The following is a 21,957-nucleotide window of genomic DNA, read 5'->3' on the forward strand; positions in this document are numbered from 1 at the left end:
CTGTTGACATTAAGGTAAGAAGACCCGAGCCTACTGTATCATTAAATTAACAGACAGTTCATTTTGTTGCATCGGTTCAGTTGTACAGCTGTACATTATGTAGATCACAGATGATGTCTGCTGAATAGGATAAGAACAAAAAAAGGCCCTCTAGATGAAGTCTACATGTAGTTTCAACATTTTTCTGTGATCTATATTAAATATCTACATATTTACTGTACATGTATACTGTTTTCTAAAACTGAGCAGACCCACAGAAAATGGAATCAATTTGTTTAATGCAATAACAGCCGGAGAAATTCAAACATTCAGTTCTAAAGCAATGCTACAGCTAGAATCTTAAGTTGTTTTCACTTTCAACTTGTCCTATAATAATATTGTTATCCTTGTGTTAACTGTGTTATTTATTGTTTTGCTTATTTGTAGTTGGATAGAGAAAACCCTTGGTTTGGTGTGATACCAAGAATACGCTTTGCTGACAAAGAAACTTATGTAGAGTCTGAAACAAAACAATATGACATGGTGAGAAGAAGTGTTCATTTCATACACTGTAATTGCTCGTAACAAACCTGTGACAAACATGTTGCGAGAGTTGTGTAATCAATTTCTCTCAAGACCGTTGCTCGTAATTTATTCCAAAATTGCTGCTTCAGTGATTATCTCATCACTGGAATCTTGTTTCACGAGATGAGAAACCAGGCGAGAGGTTGTAGCTTCCATAATGGTAAATTTAACTGCCAGCAAACTACATGTACCACTCAATTTGTTTTTACTCATAATTAGCCATGTTCAAAACGAGCAGGGGACTGGGTACGAATTTTCAATATCGGTTACACTGAAAAACTGGGCGCGTCATCTGAAAGAGCATCCAAAAATTAGTAACTCAACCAAATTTGAGAGTTATTGGTTTAAACGCATAGGTATGGTTCACTTTTAGAAATTGCTAAAATAAGAGAGCTTAGTATATATGGATTGGAGGGACAGCTGTCCATCCAGCCATACAAAGCTCTCTTATTTTAACTATTTTTAAAAGAGTTCCATGCCTTTGCGTTTAAACCAATAACTCTCAAATTTGGTTGAGTTACTAATTTTTGGATGCTCTTTCAGATGACGGGCCCAGTTTTTCAGTGCAATCGATATTGAATATTTGTACCCAGTCCCCTGCTCGTTTTGAACATGGCTAATTATTATAATGTACTTGAGTCAAGAGAGGTGCTATATACTGTAATTAGAGTAAGAGTACAACATAGATGTACCGGTAATTACATGACCAAGCTCAAACTATGACATCTGGACCTTACACCTGATGCAGTATGCATATTCATTGGGTACCACACCTTGCACCCATTTTAACTAAGCTTCTAACTAATTTTGTCATTTACTTGTAGCTGAACTCGTGTTTTTTTTTTATGACTTACATGTACCTTTTTTTTTTCAGTTGGCATTCAAGTATTTGTCCTGGGCATTGTTTCCTTTGTTAATTTGTTATGCTGTATATTCACTGCTTTACGTCGAGCACAAAGGATGGTACTCTTGGGTTCTTAGCATGTTGTATGGCTTTCTTTTGACATTTGGTGAGTTCATATGAAGTATTATATACATGTACTACCGTATTTCTATTCTCAGGATTGGACTGGATCTTGCTTACCGTGAAGTTCATTATGGGGGAATATCAACAAAAACGGTTTTGTGCCATTGTCATTTAAAAAGATTCCCCCGCATTTACCTCCACTCTAAGCAACTTGTAGTGTGTTTGCAGGCTTAAAATTTAATTCTGTTTAGACTTTCTTTGCAACAGCCTTGATGAGCGTGGACCTTTCATCACCTTAGCCAGAAAAGGCATCACTTATGCTCAAGCTCTGGAGGAGGAAAAGAGCTTCCCAAAGATACTCAAAGCAGAGTGATTGGGTTGATTGAGCTTAAAATACAGGCAAAAATGCTTAGATATTTAAGTGACCATCTCCCATAAATAATTATTATTAAGTTAAGTACAATAATGATGTTTCTACAGGTTTCATCATGATGACGCCGCAGCTTTTCATCAACTATAAAATGAAGTCTGTGGCTCACCTTCCATGGCGTATGATGACTTACAAGGCTCTTAACACCTTCATTGATGACCTCTTCGCTTTTGTCATCAAAATGCCAACTTTGTACAGGATTGGATGTTTTAGAGATGGTACGTGTGTTTTACTTTAAAAAAAAAAAATGATAAATAAAGACATTTCTTAGCCAAGCATCTCATGAAGCAGTTGCACTTAGCTCCATTTGCTATAGCGTGGATCAACTAGGAGTGTTTCTACTCCCCCCTCCTCCCCATGGATGGGATGCTAGACCATCTCAGGCATCCTGCCAGTATTTTTGTCAGGTAAGTACACTGGTCGCCCTCCCCCCCCCCCCTACTCATTTTGGACACGCAGTGGCCTAAAAAGGTTTGCACATTGAACCTGGATGGATCGAGATATCTGGGTTTTAACTCTGCCGAGAGTAATTATTTTTAATGTGTTCTTTACTCTAATAGTGCCCCTTTCAACCTAGTTATATTAATACATGTATTGCTGTTTTTCTGATGTGGCTCATAAAATTTTTGGGTCTGTTTGTACCAAGTAAGGTGAAGTTAAAGACCTTGTTTTATGACTTCAATAAGTTTACAAATCAAACCAAAACAGAAAAAGGCAACTAAAAGGAAAAGGAGGAAGATAAGAGAGTGAAGGAGAAATAAAGACTGATGTTCCTTTCAATTTCATATTGACAACTTTTTCGTAAAAAGAAAAGTACAGTATTTTGAGTCGAGTTGCAGTGAATGTGCTGGGTTTGACATGAACCACGTTTTGAAAAGTCCAGCTATATAAAATAAATGCCAGCGAATTGTCAGGGCTTCATAGCACAATTCGTTGGGTAACTAACCTGTGATAGACTAGCAGCCTTTCCATGCGAAGAAATCGTTTTGTGCTACAGAATTCAAATTAAGCCCGGCTGCATGGGCCGCTCGGCCTCTGAGAGGTGGTAAATAAGTTCTGGGTTAGAGCTTAACTGTGATGTGTTTTGTTGCAGATATTATTTTCTTCATCTACCTGTATCAGCGATGGATCTACCCAATTGATCCTAAACGTGTGAATGAATTTGGCCTGACTGGTGAACCTGCTGATGGCACGGACACAGCAGATCCCAGCACGCAACAATCAGAAGAAACTAAGCCTATTGAAAATGGTGCGGCAACTCCTGATGCCGAGGTGGTGTCTGACAAGAAGAATGATTAAGTGTACAAATTTTTGGCATGTGGCAGATTTAAAAGTGTAAGACTTATTTCATACATTGTAATTAAGCAGATCACAGTCACGTGGCAATGTTATTTATATTTCATTGTTTTTCCTGCAGTGCTTGAAGTGTAACATTGTATTCAACTTTGCCCAATTATACATGAATGCCAATATAATCGAATCTTAAAAAATAATTGGCTGGATCTCTAGACTTCATACAGGGCATGTGAATGTATGTGTATATTCTACTTTATTTTAATAACCAGTACAGGGTATGTCTAACCAAGTTTAGTGTGAAATGGCTGGTTCCACAAGCTTCAGTTTTGTTGTACCTGATGGTCTTTACATTGGGGTTGAATTGCAAGTAATAATAATTTAATCATTTTACTGACTTTGAGGAAACCAAAAAATAAAATAAAATTGATGTACAAGTGGCAAATTATGTTGTTGTTGTTGTTATCTTCCAACAAGTTTATTGTTGATACTGATACCTGGGTAGGGGGTATTTTTTTACCTGGGTAGGGGGAACTGAAGCTTTTGCTGTCAGCTCAGATGACTAGGTTTCTTTTATTAGTGATTGACATGTTACAACTACAACAACAACAACAACAACCATTTGATTTTATCATAAATATAAAGAACAATAAGTAAAATTGGACTAACTGATTACAAATCTGAGCAACCATTACTTTCAAGCAACCATACATTAGTGAATTACATAAGTGAAAGTTAATGAGTATGGGTAATCAAATGGTGACGAGTGAAATTAGGAAATAATTTCACGCGCGTTTTGTCAAAATTCTTATAATTTCCCGAGCCTTTAGGCGAGAGAAATTATTAGAATTTTGACAAAATGCAAGTGAAATTATTTTCTAATTTCACGAGTATACCATTTGTTTACATTTTAATATCATAGGTGACAAATTACGTTTGCAATCTTAGATGTTTTTGACTGGTACATTGCATCGCGAACTCTGAGCTTTGAAAAGTTGAAAGCATACATTTTGCTTAAGTCGTTTTGACGTTTTGAAATATAAAATATCATCAAAAGTTTTAGTACATGGCCAAGGCTAGCTGGCTAAGATAAAATTCAAGCGAAAATGTACAAAGTTTAAACCTTAAAACGTCTTTTATTCCGGACGCCATCTTGCCGCTTACTACGTTGCCATGGCAATTTTATAATTTCACATGTGAAATTATAAATTAATGTTGAATTTTCGCGCCAAAATTAAGGAGTAATTTGTCACCTATGATATTATGGATATAATTTCCCCAGAAACCACTGGGTCATCAAATATTGTAATTCGTTAGATTACAAGTGACCCGCACATAAATGATTGATTGCTTGCCTCTGACTAATCACAATACATTGCCAACCTTATGCAATAATTGTTTGTTCTTTGATTAGCCTAACCCCTTTCCTTTTTACTTTACATGAAATTACTTGAAAAGAAGATAAACTAAAACTGCTAAAATTTACAAGTAGATCTAAGTTGAGGTTAAACTTTAATTATCAAATGTTTAAATTGGCTATAATTTACAATAAAAAACAATAGCCTCAGTAGTGAGGATCTATCTTCTTTCAGTTTCCTAATTAATTAGTTAATTAATTAACTAATTACCTTTTGATTCCTAATCACCTTTTGATTCCATCAAATTGCAGTGACTTAAAATAGTGGTTTTCAAAAAGTAACAATAGCACATGTAAATAAACAATACTAGCTACAAAGTTGCTGTATCTGGAATTCCAAATAGCATCCAGATATGTAGGCTTAATTCAGCCCAAGAAACACTGTTCTCCATTTCAGTTCTCATTTAAAACTAGAATAGACTGAAGCCTTTAGTCCCCATTTATTCTTGCTGTATATATTTAAGGTTGTGTACACATCTGGTTTGTAGTGCATGGTTACTGTAATTCCCAGTTCTCTGAGTTTCCACTCGGCAGCCCTCACTTCGGCTTCATTAGTGAAGTCTTCTGTATAGACACATATCACATGTGATGAATTCTTAGGATCACATGTGCTAACCTTAGCACAATGTCCCAGGCTGCCACTGACCACTGCTTTGGCAATAGATTCCCACGCAGCATCAATTTCTGCACTGTGAGGATATAAGACCAACAAATAATTATTATTGCAAATAATCGCAGAATTGTCTTTAATTTCATCCACTACAAAATCTGCAAATCTGGTTGGTTTTCTATTTGCCCCCCCCCCCGGGGGGGGGGGGGTACTCGCTATAATGGCCTATATGGGGAGGCTCCGCCCAAAAGGGGTACCTTTTTCAGACTTCAGGTATATAAAAGGGTAGGGATTTCACAACTTTAGGTATACGAAAGGGTATTGAAATCTGTCATTTTGGTTTTTGAAAGGGCCTTTAATTAAAATATTTCGACCAGATGCAATTTATGGCTGTATTATTTCAATTTATTAAGCGCTACTTGAAAATGACAAGAAAATGTCATATTTTAAGTCTATACCATGACTTTTAGGTATATGAAAAGGGGTACCTTTTTTCATTAAAAGGTATACAAAAGGGGTTCAATTTCTGTCAAAATGGTATATAAAAGGGTAAGGGGTAAGAGTTTGGGGCGGAGCCTCCCCATACAAAACTTTTTTGGGTACCCCCCCCCCCCCCCGGTTTCATGAGCACAGTACCTGTGGCACTTTTTGTTGGTAAATGGCAAAAGAGTTTAAAAGTAGCAACAGGTATTTTCACTAGAAAATAGGGCAATATTGGTTGAAGAATCACAAAGCATGAACCATATTGCAAATATACAAAACACACTTTGTTCATAAAGCATGATACTTAAAAGTTCAACTCTGGTTCAACACATGTGAGGAGCAGTTTTAGAACTGGGTCTAAAGTGACTTTTATTCATTGCTAGTTCTGTACTTGAAAAAGTCACACATGTGACTACCGTATTTACTCGAATAAGCGCCGCCCCCGAATAAGCGCCGCCCCCGAATAAGCGCCGCCCTCGAATAAGCGCCGCATTTAGGACAAAATAGTTAATAAGCGCCGCCCCCGAATAAGCGCCGCAGTCTCGATACAGCGCTTATTTGAAGAATTTCGTTTAACTTAAAACGGCACTACAAAGCAACTCTAAGACAAGCTTGAACATTTCTTTGCATATATCAAAAGCGATGTTTTGCAGTTATGAGCGATTGTTTTTTTCGCTCTCCCATTAACACTCTAACAATACGTAGTTCTGTAAATGTTGCGAAGGCCGCCAACCTTTGCCAGGACAGCTAGCGCCACTTCTGTCTCAGCAAGAGACAAATACTGACAATCAAAAGACGCTCTTTTCAATAACTGTAAAAGAGAAGATTATTGAGGCGTCCAAATTTTGAATAAGCGCCGCCGTCGAATAAGTGCCGCACCTGAGACGCGAAAAATTTAATAAGCGCCGCGGCGCTTATTCGAGTAAATACGGTAATATAACAACACATGATTCAAATGTGCAACCATTCCAACCAACTGGTTATTTTTTAATAACTTCAACAACAACTCCACTGCCTCAACAAGGCAGTGGAGTTTGTTACAGTCCGATACAGTCAACAATATTAAGCTCTAGTGAAATTTAGTTTGGCAGAGTTGCATAAATTATGCAACATTGGAGCAGCGGCTTAGTTGCATAAATTAAAGAAATAGAGTTTGGATACGACAGCACTCTGATCGGGATAATTTAAAAGACCTTGGAGAAACATGCTTAAATATTAAAACTCCGACGGCCGCAATCTGGAACACATGGAAAAATTAAGCCATATTTCTGGATTTGAAACCACAGCATGAAGCTTAAGCTTCGTGTCGATATTTCCTTTATAAATTAGCACGAAAGTATGTATGTATGTATGTATTTCGAATACTCAGTTTAACTTTTGATTGTTAAAATCAAAGTTTCGAAAAATCATAATTTGCAAAATCGAATAATGAAATTGAAGTAGCGATGATAAGCACGGCGACTAATACTGAAACCGCGACCGATTTCAATGGTTTTGGCGCCAAAACAACAAACTTTCGCGGACTTCGCGTGTTTCGAGTGTTGTCTATTTGGTAAGTCGTCTTGCACGGCATACAAATGGACCCAAATGATTTCAAACGTCTTCTACTTCTTTCTTGAAATATGAGGGAAATATGCAACTTTAGAAATACTGAAAAGCATGCAAAAGTAACACTTAAGCTGAACACTGCACGTGCCCGGCAGATTTCTATGCAGTCCGATTTTCGACATTTGAAGATTACATTAAGATACGTTTCCCTACCGTGGTAAGTAGACTAGCCATTTGCCTGTCTTGTAGTTATATTTTCCTGCCAAATCTTTGACAAAATCGTAGTTTATCCGTCCCTCCGAAGCAGGCTTGGTTAACCTCTCTTGCCATTCTTTGCATAAGGCTTTTGTTTGCGGATTCCTTTCAGACTGACAGTTGGGATTTTTTACTTGAACCCACTTATTGCGGGAAATGTCAATCGAAGACGGCTTATTCTGAGCAAGAAATTCTTCAAGAGGTATGTCACCCTTAAACAAAATCGTGCCCATCCTGTTTTCCTTGGCTCTTTCCTAACGTCTGAATCTGAGCTGCAGTCTGCGTTTTGATGCGTCCGATAGTCGCGTCCGATGGGGGCCAACGAAGGCCCTGGGAACGAAAATAACATTTCTGAGAAATTGGGTCACGCCATGGGCTCCTGGTCACGCATGAATGGCTCGCAATATGACCGGATGTGACGTCCAATTTTCGGCGATGATTATGATACCAAAAAGTGCCAGGCATCGCCAAGTGTTCGGCCCCCCTTGCTACACCAGAGGAATAGTAGAATTAAATAGAATTTACAAGCTCTCGAGACCTGCTACACCACTAAAACAAAAACCCGATTGTGTTGAAAACAGGGGGTGCGGGGGGGGGGGGGGAAGTCGGCACTCTTCTTTAAAGACATAGCGGTGTCGGGAAACGGAGCAAATCTGTGTCAATCAAGCCGTCAGAAGACGCCGACCCAAAGCTTTGTTTTTCTCGGAAAGGTTTTGATATAAAATTTACGCGTGTAGAATGCGGGGGGGGGGGGGGGGGGGGGGGGGAGTCGGCACTCTTCTTTGAAAACATAGCGGTGTCGGGAAACGGAGCAACTCTGTGTCAATCAAGCCGTCAGAAAGACGCCGACCCAAAGCTTTGTTTTTCTCGGAAAGGTTTTGATATCAAATTCACGCGTGCAGAATGCGAACAGAGGCGGATTTTGCGTTTGATGTTTCACATCGCCGGTAAATCTTACTTATTCTTTTGGTAATAAAGCGTATGTTGTTGTTGTTTCTCTGAGAAATATATCGGCTGCTTGTAATATCAAGTGGAAAATTTGGCAGAGTTTACTGCACTGAACAGCAAACAAGTGGCAAATCATCTCAGAATAATTGGGATTCTTTTAATATTAAGTATAATTCGCAAAACCTCACTTTTGCCAGACCGGTAGCCGTTATCACTGTTTTCCCTTTCCCTTTAGCATTGTTAATAGAGGAAAATGGTTATGAAGCCCGGCCAACTTCAAAGGATCGGGCAAGATGCAAATATGCCGTACAATGCATAAAATGCGTAACAGAGACCTTTTTTAATGGTTATAGTTGCTTAGACAGAAGTAAACAAGAACTTTGTCAAGCTATCCACTATGCCCCAGGCAACCATTTGATTGCTACTGCGCACACTCGGTTGCCCGACATCGCTGTACCACACTTCTAAGTCGTTTCACAAAGGTAGTTATCCTTCAGAGTTCTGAGTGCTGAAAGCTGGATAACAGTCATGAAAAATGACAGAAAATGCTAGCAATTCTTTTTCAAGAAAAACGAAAAAAAATGCTCGTTTTCCCCCAAAATGCCGCAAAAAAATGCTAGCATAATCGAGAAAGGCAGCAAAAAATTTTTAAAAATCTAAAGATTTTGAGTAAAACAAATTAAGAACATTACAGGTTGCAGAAAATTATTAGATAGTCTACTTATCCAAGTCTCAGTTATGTACGGTATTCCATACTCGAGTTATCTGTCAAAATGTTCCACATAAGTTTAGAGAGCACAGTATGGAAACGCCATTTGGTGCCCAAGCGGAGGGGCACCAACATGGCGGTCGGAAATCAATGAAAACATCTGGCATTCACTTCTGCGATCAGTTCACCCTCATGAACAAGTAAACATTCACGTAAACACTTCTTGCAACACCTTAACTGTTCAGATCGTTAAAAATTTATTTATTTATTTTTACAAATTCGCCCTACGGCAGGTGAGTTCACAAACGAACTTTAAGTCCTCTACAAGGTGGACCCACCACCACATCATCCCCCTAAAAAATCTATGTCCCATTCCCTAGAACCCCAATATAAATAACAATGAAAACAAAAAGAAATAAATATTCCAAAAAAAAAAAGAGCTAACAAGAACAACGTACAACAGTATTTACACGGCGGCACTTTGGACAAACTAATTTATACGTACGGATGTCATCGTGATGGAATACTGAGCGTAGTCTTTCATTAAAGTACGATTTTAACTTATTCTTAAAGGATGCTAACCTCACTTCTGATCTTATTGCGATCGGTATTGCGTTCCATAGACTGGTTATACGTACGAAGAAGGAATTGCGGACAAGAGATGACTTCGTAGTTTTGTTATTACGGAAACAGCCCAGAGGATCCCCGACGGGAACGCCCACTATAAAATTGAACGAAGTTATCTAGATTAATATCAATAAGTCCAGAGTTACATTTATAGAAAACTATTATATCAAGATATTCTAGCCAGTAGTAGGCTCGATTTCCAGTCGTTCTGGGAGTCCGGTGCGTCATCCTCCTCCTCCCAATGATGGTGTGGGGCAAGGAACGCGGGCTCACAAAACGGTTGGAAATCGAGCTTAAGCCAGTAGTTGACCTGGACAGAGGACCCGCATGAAAACCAGCTAGCGCTGATGTGGCTTCCTCTCTAAATATAGCAATTTTTTGATGGGTAGGAAGTTAAGGATCAAGAGTCTGTCCTTGTATGATAGCTCGGAGTTCTTGCAAATAAAACGTGTAACTCTCCTTTGAATATTTTCTACTTCCGGTATTAATGTAGGAGACTGCGGCGCCCAAAACTGTGAGGTTAGAACGCACAAGAGAGATGTAAAGCAGCTTCAGGGACTCTTTATTGAGGTCACGCGAGCAGTTTCTTTTTAGAAAACCCAGCATTCTATTAGACTTACGACAACATGATTAGTACGTGACAGCCTTCTGGCGGCCATCTTTTTGATGTCGTGTGGCGTGAAACTGCGAAATTCAAAATGCTACATCTTAAAGACGGTAGATGCTCTCGAGCTAAAAACCTTTAACAAGATCTATATTAAGGACGTCAAATAGCATCAAGTGCAGGATAAAAACTCAGCTGATCAGGGGTTTGCGATTATGGATTTTAATGACGTCACATCAAAACCAAGAATAAGCCCACAGTAACACAGGCTTAGTGAAAGAACTTCCCAGACTAAAGTTTCTTAATTGCAGTTGGAATACGGAACTGTGAAGACTATTAATTATTAAACTTTCAAAGTAATTGTAATTAATTAAAAACCCCAACTGAATATCTCCTTTTTTCACTCTTCATTGATTTAAAATTATTGCATGGCTTTAAAGCTGAAGATTTTCCCTCCTGTCGCGAAAGAGAAAGAACGACGAAGATTGTTTGTGCTACACATGAAACAAACTTAGCATATTAAAATAAAAAATAAAATGGCAAAAAGTAATTTTCTCTGTTTGTTTATGCTCTCTATTTAACAAACTTTACATTTATTAAATAAAACGCATAATAGCAAAAACTAATTTTTCAATGTTGGTTTTCTGCGGAAATTTACATATCCAAGATACAGTTAACTCGCAATGACTCCCATCCTCGTTAACTCGCCCAATAATTCGAACCTTTTACGATTCCCTTGCAGGTCATTTTCTTACTTATTTTCCCCTCGATAACTCAAACCGACCCGATTATTCAAACCTTTTCGATTTCCCCTGACAGTTCGAATTATCAAGATTCAACTGTAAAATGAACTCTTTCAAGTAGGGTGACAGGTGATTTATTACACACACATTCGAGAGAAACTGATAATCATCTTTTTAATTATTTTTTCTGGTAATTTGCAGTAGAATTTGACGTATTTAAATGTGAAACTGAAGTCGAATTCGCAGGTGTTAATATTGTATAGTGTTATAAAATCAACATGTTAATTCAGAGCATGAAGCTTTTGTGTACATGGGTGGATAAATATATGAAATATCTGGCGTTGAAATTACAGATATTTACATAATGGCGATGTCAAACTTTACTGGAGAAGGAAAGCAGACTGAAACATTTCAACAACTTTATTGCACGGAGGGTTTGACAATTGGAATACACAAACATTTAATATACCTTTCAGCATTCAACGTTGTTCTATCCATTGCTGCCGTTCTCGGGAATGCTCTCATCTTGGTTGCCCTTCACAAGGAGTCTTCTCTTCATCCGCCGTCCAAACTCTTGTATCGCTGTCTGGCAACAACTGATCTCGGCGTTGGTCTTATTGTGCAGCCTCTCGGTATTGTCTTTATGATTTCGCTGGTTCACAAAGAATGGAATCTTTGCCGTTACGCGTATGTCTCCAGTTTTACAGCCGGCTATGCCTTATCTTCAGTGTCTTTGTTAACACTGACTGCAATAAGCGTGGACAGACTTCTCGCCCTGTCGTTAGGGCTGAGATACAGACAGGTTGTAACTGTAAAGCGAATATATATGATTTTAGTAATCTTTTGGGTTATGTCTACTTTCCTTGCGACATCTGACTTGTACGTCAAAAATCGCCTTATAACCCTTTGGTATGGCTATATAGTTATACCGCTATGTATGGTAACCTCAATGGTCTCGTATTCTAAGATTTTCCTTACACTCCGTCATCACCAAGTACAGGGCCATGTTCAACAAGACCAACCGAGCCAAATAAATCCACTGAACAAAGCGCGATACAAGAAGGCAGTGTCCAGTGCACTGTGGGTGCAGTGCACATTATCGGCTTGTTATTTACCATATGGCATTGTGGTAGTCCTATTTGGTAATAATATCGAATCTCCTACTACGTTTATTATTTTCTTGTCTACAGTAACTTTAGTTTACTTCAACTCGTCGATAAACCCGTTTCTTTATTGTTGGAAGATCAGCGAAGTTAGACAAGCAGTAAAGCAGACCATCAGAGAAGCATTTTCCTGTTTATCGAGTTAGTTCACTGTCGAGTTATACATTTATTGTTCATAAAGTAAAGCTAACAACTAAGATGGATACAGATGTTTTAAAACAAAATTGTAGTTTAAGTGTGGCACTTTGATGGCGTAATCTGCTCCATTAATTGAGAAGTCCTTGTGCAACTGAACAGTTAAATGAAAGATCGACCAAATTTCGGGAACATCAGATTTCCACACGATAATCATGTAAAACAGCATTCAATTCATAAGAACTGAAATAAAACGAAATTAAAAGGCAGTACTTCTACCTCAAAAACCGAAAATGGGTGGCTACGAAAGACTTTAATGACGCGTTCCCGCACGACGCCTGAATTTAGTTATCGCGTACCTCAGCTGGTGTTTGACACAAGAATTAGAATATAAAGAAAGGGAATAAAAGACTACATGTATGTATAATGTACTTGTCAGCTATGTTGTAGTATTTGTTTTGTTTTTGTTACAATTTAATGAACACTCGGTGGTGGAGACATTTGGTGGACAGATATCTTCCTATGAGGCAAAGAGCGGTGCGCAGTGAAACCGCAAAAGACACATGATTTACATAGCACGAGCTCTGCCATATTTGTTCAACCTCTTTGTTCCATGTTTCACGAGGACTCACATGATAATCTAATAACAGAAAATCGAGAATTGGCTGCAAGTCACAGAACATGATGGTGATTATGTGGTTGCAGTTGTTGCTGTTAGTGAAGTACCAGATCTCATTGCTGTGCAAGAGGAAAGAAGAATACGACATGGACTCAAGATCAGGGGGCCACATGTACACAGAACGACAGTGGGTCAAAACCTTTGTTGGTTCTGAGCCTAGAAATTCGATTCTAGAAGTGGCATGGTAAACCTAGCTAAATTTAGCACTCTAAGATAATTTCCTGTAAAATAGCTAACAAATAGAGCTGAAAAACCGTAAACGAGAGAGAATTGTAAAACCAGAGACGAGTATACTTGGGACCATCATTCAAAAAGCAGTACCAACAAGTAGTCCGGAGTTCGTTGTTTTGAATTGAGTGTCGGACTAGGTAAAGCTGATTTCCCTTCAAAAGCCTAGTTTAACAACGCGCTCATTTTCGCCAAGCTTGCACACATCAATGAGCTTTGGAATTATCAATTTTGTAATTAAAAAAACAGTTGTGAGAGCCTAGCAACGAAGGATGAAAAATCTCAATATTGTTGAGCATGATATCGCCTTCCGCTGATAAATTATCTCCCAGAATAAAAACTAAAGCAACAAATACCAAGTAACCAAAGTTATGTAAAACATGAGGCAACCCGCGGCTTTTTGTGTTCATGACAAGCCAGTGAAATTAAAAACGAGGATTTTTTTGTTATTCTCTCATTGGTTGCTTAAAAGAACACTTTCTTTTTTCAATTCCAAAACCAGATCCACCGCGTTTTTCCCTTATGCCTTCTTGCTTAGCATACGTACCAAAGGCGTAACAACGGTAAATAACTTGTGGATATTAGTCCGTATCGAATAACGTCCTACATGTCAGTTACCCTTTTGAAGTCATTTTTGTTTTAATTTGTATCACAAAGTGTTACGTTGCTTTTTACTGTCATGTTACAATATGAAACAGGAAACCGTGATCACTTGAATTTATCGTTGATATGCAAATTTCTGCAAAAAACTATCGAATGGTAGCTATAACTGCGGAAATACAAACAAATGGACAGTAATGGAGCCCAAAGGTTATTTTTTGCGAATAATTGTCATCTGTTTTCCCTACTTTCTCTTTCAAAGTATAATAAAAGTGTTCACGGAGTCTTATTTAATTTCCACTGTAAAGAGCCTAATATTTAACTGTTTGATCATGGAGGCAAAAATTTTGTTTTAATTGTTGTCAAGGTAACCTCTTCAGTCCATTTTTGCAAGGGAGGTTAATTTCCTTTTATTTTTTTCGCACACGATGGCCTTATGCGCCCAAGGGCATGAAGAGGATTAATTGAATGAGTGAGCGAGTGACGGTGAATTTTTCACTCGACCAACAATCTTCCGTTTCGCTACGACGAAGGGCTAATGCCCGGGACAATTGTATTTCTAAAAAGAATTTAGGCATTACTTTTGATTTGAATAATCATTCAGCAACATTGGAAATTTTACGGCCATATTTTGTATGAGCAACGATATGTGTTTACTGCTTAAGTGGGCGGGTATTTGTTAGACTGCTAGGAGTCAAACACATTAGATGATAAATATTGGTCAAAAGCATCAAATGGATGGTTTTGATGACGAAAGACTGACTGTTAATTTCCTTCCAACAGGATTGTTCTGCTTCCTGCATTTTATTTATGCAAGGTTAACACATGAATCCTTGCAAAGACCCACATGTACAGTTTGTGTGATTACCGAATTCTGCTAATACCGAGTTTGAATCACCCAATTACTCGCCTTTCGCGTTTGTATTACTCGCGTGACTGCTTCGAATTCCTATATGCTGCCCAGTAGCTGTGTTATTCGAGCAAAATATGTTGCAGGTTAAATTGGTTTTCAGGATCAATCGGTTTCGAGCCTAGTTTGATCTCGGTTTCAACCCGAAAATAACAGTCTTATTACGGATTTAGCATGAAAACCAACAAATATAGTTAAAGTTAAACTTCAGGAGCTCGATTTAAAGCTTCCTTAATTTTTCGAATACGTCAGTTTTGGTGTGAAATGAATTCCTTTTTGAAAAAAAAAAAAAAAACTATTCACTCCCAAACTTATTGACTGCATTTTCTAGAGGTTTTGCCTGTCAGGTCTTGCCTTTCTATTTAAAAAGTGGTTAAAAATTAACTGCCCGGTTGTAGGCTTATTTAGCCTTCTTGTTTGTTTTGGTTGATTGTTTTTGGTTTTTGAAAAGCTATAAATCGCTTCGAATTCTGAACTAAGAAAGACTGTGCCTTTCAAGCCAAAGAGTGGTTTTACAATAACCGCCCGATTGTAAACTTCTTCAAGCTTCTTGTTTGTTTGGGTTTCTTTTTTTCCTGTTTCTTAAAACGTTTCTTAAGGAAGAGAATCGAAAGCTATTTATCTACGGCTTTTGCTAGAAACAAGAAGCATGATTAATGAGCGCCTGCCTTTGATTGGTTCAAATTCAGCCGTTAAAATTAAACTCGGGCTCAGGGGCGGATCCAGGGGGGGTGGATTGGGTGGCTAGCCACCCCCCTTGATCCACCAGAAAAATGAAAATAAACATATTAAAATAGAAAATAAGGACAATGTACATCCACCTTTCATAGTCAGACGGCCGTTCAAAGTTAAGAAAGGCCATTTTTCCAAAATAGGAGATTTTCGACAGCCTGTTTTACGAACTTCTGGCTTAATGTAACAAAACATGTGTGTATAATTTAAAAAAAAATTAGATTCCTCTTAAATTTCGAGAGTTGTTTTAGCCTTGCTGGAATGATTTTCTTCTCCATTTACATCTTTTTAGCGAGTGCTCGTACCGTTTTTTCGCATTGAAGCGATTTCACAAACAAGCAAAGTCGCCAAAGTTGTCCCCAGGCCACTTTGCAAAGGGTTAAAATTTTTCACGCATGTGGGTGAGCAAGAAACGCATATCTGTTCTTTGCTGTAAGTTCGTGGCCTGTAAACTTTAAATTTCAATCACTATTCATTTCATAAGAACTAGACTTTTTCTCCGAAATATAACTCAAGGTAAGTTGAAGAAAGAATATTTTGCCAAATTATCAAGGAAAAACAGTGGTTTAATAACTTAATTGACAGCTGTATAAAGCTGCTCAGAATCGCGGAAATCACGTCTAAGTGGCTTCAACTTTTCAAAATTTTCTGAGGGGGGCATGCCCCCAGACCCGCCTAGGTAAATGGAGCCTTCGGCTCCATTAAATATGGGTCTCACCTCTAAACTCATTTGCACTTCCACTTTCAAAAAACTGGCTAAAAGCCCCCCCCCCCCCCCCCCGAAAAAAATATTGGTAAACAGCCACCCCCCTTTGAAAAATCCTGGATCCGCCCCTGGGGCTACAGCTGGCTCACATCGCCCGACCTTGTCTTGGTTTCCATGGTTCATTGAAGCGATTTGGAGTATTCCTCCCAATAGATTGGATAGGCCTTATCGCGTTTATCGACGCCATCTTGACGATAGGAAAGGGGGGAATCCGACGGCAAATATCTTTTACAAAAATTGAATTCTGGACAACTAATGGATTGTTAAGTTAAGATACTAAGCAAAGTTTTTATTCACCAAATTTGAATGATGTAACGGGGCTAGAAAGCATTCAGCTACGTTTTTAATTTTCTATACATTTGTCTATAATTTTTCCCCGCGAACCGCGTCAACTCACCGAACCAAAACATAAATCTGCAGAGAAAATACAACGCTTTGTTCTTGTCCCCCAGCATGGCCACTGTGACGTCAGTTGCAAGCCAGCAATTTAAACGACACATTTTCTATTATTATTGTACACAAGAACACATAAGCTTCATGCCTCTGAATTTATTTTCTTTGTAACACTGAAGAGTATTTTAATACTTTTCTAAAACGAAATGTCTTTTTTTTAACATACAATTATTCAGAAGTAAGATGTTTATTCCCTGTCAAAAGCGTGTGCTTCAATCCATCTGTTAACCGATCGTGTTTAATAAAGGCAGTTATTATCGTAGTTGCACCAAATTAAAATGGCACGGAATATTGAGTGCAAAAGCCATTGATAATTTTTTCTAAACCAAACTTGAAATAACACAACTAAACGTTCACACCACTGAGCGGTCATAAAATTGTAACACAAAATTGTCTAAAATCAATTCTAAACAAACACAACAACACAGCTGAAAAGTACATAATAACTTATATTTCAATTCAACTGCTACAATTTAATAGGAGTATGTTTAACATAAAAGCTGTTTGAAGCTCACGTGCAGTCTATAAAGCGAAAAAATAAGAAAATTGTGGATTGGCCTTTACAGATAAGAAAATGTGACAAACCCGCCGCCTAAGCTATTGTTATCTTTGATTCGGCTGCAAAGATCAAGTTTTCCTTGACACAGGAGATTTCTTATGCGGTGAAATAGTCTCTATTCTGCCCTTCATGAATTGATTTTGAAGACACTTCATAGTCTATGGAATGATTCCTTTTCAATTGGACCTCTAAAGTGATGCGTTGTCTCTGTTAAGATGAAAATTTTAGTCTTGAAAGACAGTCGGTCCAGTCCCTGAACTCTCTCTTCCGCGCGCCTTTTATAGGGGCTGAACCCAGGCGAGCCTGGGTTCAACCCCTATAAGGGCGCGTGGAAGAGAGAGTTCAGGGACTGGACTAGAAAGACAGCTTCTTGATTGTTGCCATGTTTTCCTGCCTGCTGCGAAGACTGATGAAAACAGAATTCAAGGGATTGCGGTACAAAATGAATAAGACTAATAAAATCGAAATTTCGAGCGCCATATATATAAATTGAAAGTTATAGTAATCAAGATTACAACGGCTGGTTCGCTCGCAGAAAATTTGACTTAAGTCAAACCTTTTTCCTCACTGTCTTAGAGGCTACCGTAAATGATGTAATAAACGCCCGGGGCGTCTATTAAATTTTAGGGGTCCTGTGGGAGGCGTTAAATAGATATGAGGCGTTTATTAGAAAGAGGTGTTTATTACAATTTTCTGTAACAACGTCAGCAAAACAAAAAAGATGCGTAGTTTTCTCGCGGAAAAAGATAGAAAACAGAGTGCAAATGGGAGATTTATTTAATCTGCGCTAATGCAAAGCCTAGGGCTTTCCACAAGTTGCTCGAGATTTCCCAAAAAGTTGCCCGTAATTTCTCAAAAAGTTGCTCAAAAGTTGCTTCAAAAATCCAAAAAAGTTGCTTCTCGGATACTAAAAGTTGCTCGAAAGTTGCTCCAAAAAATCCAAAACGCTGCTTCTAATCAAGATAATTTCTTTAAATGTATGCTTATTTTCCTTTGATGGTTAGATTTCTAAACAAAACAAAGATTTCTTAGCAGTTTTATGCAATTTTACAGCAAAATAAATATCTACCGGTAAATATATCGAGGGGAAAATTTGTAAAATGATGACGTCATGTTTGCTGATGAGTTTTTGTAATGTTTTGATGCAGAATGAGCCAAAAGTTGAAACGTCTCGGTTTCTCGAAAATCTTCGTCAAACTTCGTAAATCTTCGGAATCGTTCGTTGGCCTTTGAACAACACTCGGATAATCTTCGGAGATCTTCGGTCTGAAAATTGCTCAAAATGCCAAAAGTTGCTGAGAGGAAAAAAGTTGCTCGAAGGGGAAAAAGTTGCTCGAAACATGAAAAGTTGCCAAAAAGTTGCCGAGCAACTTGTGGAAAGCCCTAGCAAAGCCTAGAGACGTCGTTCATGGTTCGATATCGATGTCTTCGTCGTCATAGGAGTCAATCATGGTGGCATCGTTGGCCTCTTCGATGTCCGCGTCAAGCAAAAACTAAAGTTAATTGTGTGATTTTACTTTATGGAGCGTTTCCTTGGTATTCAAGGCGATTATTAGGAGGCGTCTATTACCCACTGGGCGTTTATTAGAGAGTAGCGTCTAAGACAAACATTACACGTCAAAGGAGGCGTTTATTAGATAAGGGGCGTTTATTTGAGAGTGGGCATTTATTAGATCATTTACGGTAACTCAAGCTTGTGTGAGTGACAAACCTATGAGTTAGATTACCTTCTTACAGGGTCGTAACCAGGTATATGGGATCAGGGATCACAGCCTTGGGATCGGGATCACAGCCTCGTGATCGGGATCATGGACCCGAGATCCCGGATCACAAGTCATGGGATTCGGATCGGCCAATCAAATGTGATCAGAATGAAATCAGGGATCAAATGTTGCCACATTTTGGGGATCAGGAATCAAAATTTAGAGCTAAAATTTGGGATCAGCGATGAAAAAATATACCTGGTTACGACCCTGTTCTTAGCTTTTGCTTAACCTTTAATTTCTAACAGTTGATGAACCCTTAAACGAATATGATCATGACACTCATTACAATTTGAACTAAAAAACACCATAAATTACATTTCCAACATTACAATTAACACAGTACTTTACAATTCTGTAAAATAACTGACAATTCATGCAACAATTCTTCCCTTAATTATATCCTTGTTAAATTCACTTTTTGTCCTTTTAATAAAGTACACAGGTAATGCAAAAACAGCTTTTTTAATACAGGAGCAGTTTTAGTTTTAATTTGTAAGGAATTACGCATTGATGAACTTACTGGATAAACAGCAAAGTGCTTCTCTGATTGTCTGCTTAACTGCTTGTTTAACTTCTCTGATCTTCCAGCAGTAAAGAAACGGGTTTAACGTTGAGTTAAAGAAAACAAAAGTCCCTGCTACATCTAAAGAAAAAACTCTGGAAGAAGATAAAACTTTCCCATTACCAAACATAGCTGTAACTATACCGTACGGGAGATAACAAGCAACCAAAGTGCACTGCACCCACAGTGCACTGGACACTGCCTTCTTGTATCGCGCCATGTTCAGTGAATTCATTTGGGTTGCTTGTTTTTGTTGAACATGGCCCTGTAGTTGAGTTTGATGATGACGAAGTGTAAGGAAAATCGTAGAGTACGCGACAATTGAGGTTACCATACATAACGGTATAACTATATGGCCGTACCAAATTGGTATAAGACGATTAATGAGGTAGGATGTTGCGGCGACAGCAGACGTAATCCAAAAGGTTACCACAATCACATATGTTCGCTTTAAAGTGACAACTTGTCTGTATCTCAACCCTAACAACAGGGCGAGAAGTCTGTCCACGCTTATTGCAGTCACTGTAAGCAAAGACACTGAACACAATGTATAGCTTGCAATAACACTCGAGATAAATGCGAAGCGACAAAGATTCCATTCTTCGTAAACAAGAGACATCCAATAGGCAACACTGAGAGGCTGGAGAATAAGACCAACACAGAGATCAGTTGTCGCCAGAGAGCGATACAAGAGTTTGGACGGCGGAAAGAGGGAAGTCCTCTTGCGAAGGGCAACTAGGATCAGAATATTGCCAAGAGCTGCCGTAATGGACAGAAAAATGTTGAATGCTAAAAGATAAATCAACTGTTCGTGTATTTCACCAGACCAGCTAGCCGAACATCGCAGTTGAGAAATTGTTTGGGGTGTGGTTTTCCGTAGCTCCGGTGACGTTTGCTATCGTCATTTTTCTGTTATGTGAATATGGGTAGTTTTAACGTCAGACTTTTCATTAGAATCCACCCACGAACACATAAAAGTTGCTTTTTCGTGCTCTTAATTTAATGTTGAATAATATTAGCATTTCCGCCATAAAGAATTTCTTGATTTTTATTTGTTCTACTTACGCTATTTGTTTACCTGTGTTTGGACAGCTTCTCTTTAATGACATGCACTTAGATAGGTTCTTTCTGCTGTTTTTCTTTTGTCTGTAACCTGATTGAATATGCTTTTGACTTTTGAACTCAAGACATGATTTGAAAGACTTTTAAGTCTTTCAAAGTAAGCTCTAAACTTGCTGTGACACGATTGATTAATAACTGGACCTCCTGTCGTCCTGAGCCCATTGTCTATTGATTTTACAGCCTTGAAAAACCTTTTATTTCACTCTCTGTGACGATTTCATACAAACACAGAAAAGAAAAAAACAACCTAGTATTTAAATGTAAATTTGAACGAAAAACAATTGTTTAAAAGAAAACACTCCAGAACCAATGATAAGCTGGATAAAAAATTCGTGTGAAGAGCTTTGCATGTGTCAAATAGTTAAATTACAATCGTCAATTAAAAAGAACTTTATAACAACAACACTCAAATGTTTACGTTGCTTATTTGTCAGATTTCGTTCCTAGTTCAGTGACAAGTTTCTCGAAGTGATGCTTATGCAAAGATTGCGTTACTATGTCTGCAATCATCTCATCAGTGGCAACATATTTCAAAACGATCATTCTATTCTGTACTCCTTCCAAAACGAAATGGTAGCGTATGGCGATGTGCCTTTTTCTTAGCATGACCATCAGGATTAATTCTTTGTCATTGCAATAGCTCATTGGTTATGTTCATTGGTTTTCTTCTCATTACGGTTGGTCTCTCTGGAGATACGCCAACACTGATCTGCTAGAAATTTTTCGAAGCCATTCTGCTTCTTGGGTGGCCGCACTGAGGGCTTAATTCTCCTCTTCTGCTTTTGACAGCGCAACGGCCGCGCCCGTTTCTTGCTCAACCAGCTCACTGCTAACCCCGCAAAAGAAAACACGTTTCCTGAAGGGGAATGACGGTCATCTATATCATTCGCCCAACTGCATCTGAGTAACCATCAGCACATGCAATGATTGTTAACGTATCCTCCTTTTTGATGAACACATGGGGTCTTCCGAGGCTTGAGTGAAACCAATATTCTCAGTTCATTCCCGTAATATTTTGTTCCAACACCGGCACGACTGCTTTAACCCATACGGCAACGTCTCTAACTTGCACACCAGATGCTCT

At 38.4% G+C, this 21,957-nt stretch overlaps 4 protein-coding genes across 6 annotated transcripts in view; 2 read left to right on the forward strand and 2 right to left on the reverse strand.

Moving 5' to 3' along the window:
• Window positions 1-3,699, forward strand: part of LOC144636805 (putative lipid scramblase CLPTM1) — a 10,943-nt gene extending 7,244 nt beyond the window's left edge. The window contains exons 9-14 of one of the 2 annotated variants that reach the window (XM_078496005.1): window positions 1-14; window positions 427-522; window positions 1,439-1,574; window positions 2,012-2,179; window positions 3,055-3,294; window positions 3,327-3,699. The exon at window positions 1-14 is cut by the window's left edge and continues 177 nt beyond it. In XM_078496005.1, the coding sequence (XP_078352131.1) occupies window positions 1-14; window positions 427-522; window positions 1,439-1,574; window positions 2,012-2,179; window positions 3,055-3,260 (620 nt within the window). In that variant the 3' untranslated portion in view covers window positions 3,261-3,294; window positions 3,327-3,699. Of the gene's footprint in view, window positions 15-426; window positions 523-1,438; window positions 1,575-2,011; window positions 2,180-3,054 lie in introns of both variants that reach the window. The other variant, XM_078496004.1, reaches the window with a different exon arrangement.
• Window positions 3,700-4,977: 1,278 nt separating this feature from the next.
• On the reverse strand, window positions 4,978-7,887 carry LOC144636853 (UPF0696 protein C11orf68 homolog). Its single transcript, XM_078496065.1, has 2 exons — window positions 7,526-7,887; window positions 4,978-5,360 (listed from the first exon to the last, which is right to left on the reverse strand). The coding sequence occupies exons 1-2, from the start codon at window positions 7,798-7,800 to the stop codon at window positions 5,072-5,074; spliced, it is 564 nt and encodes a 187-aa protein (XP_078352191.1). The 5' UTR covers window positions 7,801-7,887; the 3' UTR covers window positions 4,978-5,071.
• Window positions 7,888-11,562: 3,675 nt separating this feature from the next.
• LOC144636839 (adenosine receptor A3-like) overlaps window positions 11,563-21,957 on the forward strand; it is a 103,951-nt gene continuing 93,556 nt past the window's right edge. Inside the window, exon 1 of one of the 2 annotated variants that reach the window (XM_078496048.1) lies at window positions 11,563-12,493. In XM_078496048.1, the coding sequence (XP_078352174.1) occupies window positions 11,563-12,493 (931 nt within the window). Of the gene's footprint in view, window positions 13,053-21,957 lie in introns of those variants that run through there. The other variant, XM_078496049.1, reaches the window with a different exon arrangement.
• LOC144635387 (adenosine receptor A3-like) lies at window positions 19,690-21,518 on the reverse strand. Its single transcript, XM_078494496.1, has 2 exons — window positions 21,369-21,518; window positions 19,690-20,646 (listed from the first exon to the last, which is right to left on the reverse strand). Exons 1-2 carry the CDS (start codon window positions 21,516-21,518, stop codon window positions 19,690-19,692), a joined length of 1,107 nt encoding a protein of 368 aa, XP_078350622.1.

Source organism: Oculina patagonica, chromosome 13 (genome assembly GCF_052425735.1).
Source record: "Oculina patagonica isolate OP01 chromosome 13, crgOcupat, whole genome shotgun sequence".
In the NCBI taxonomy this organism is placed as follows: domain Eukaryota; kingdom Metazoa; phylum Cnidaria; class Anthozoa; order Scleractinia; family Oculinidae; genus Oculina; species Oculina patagonica.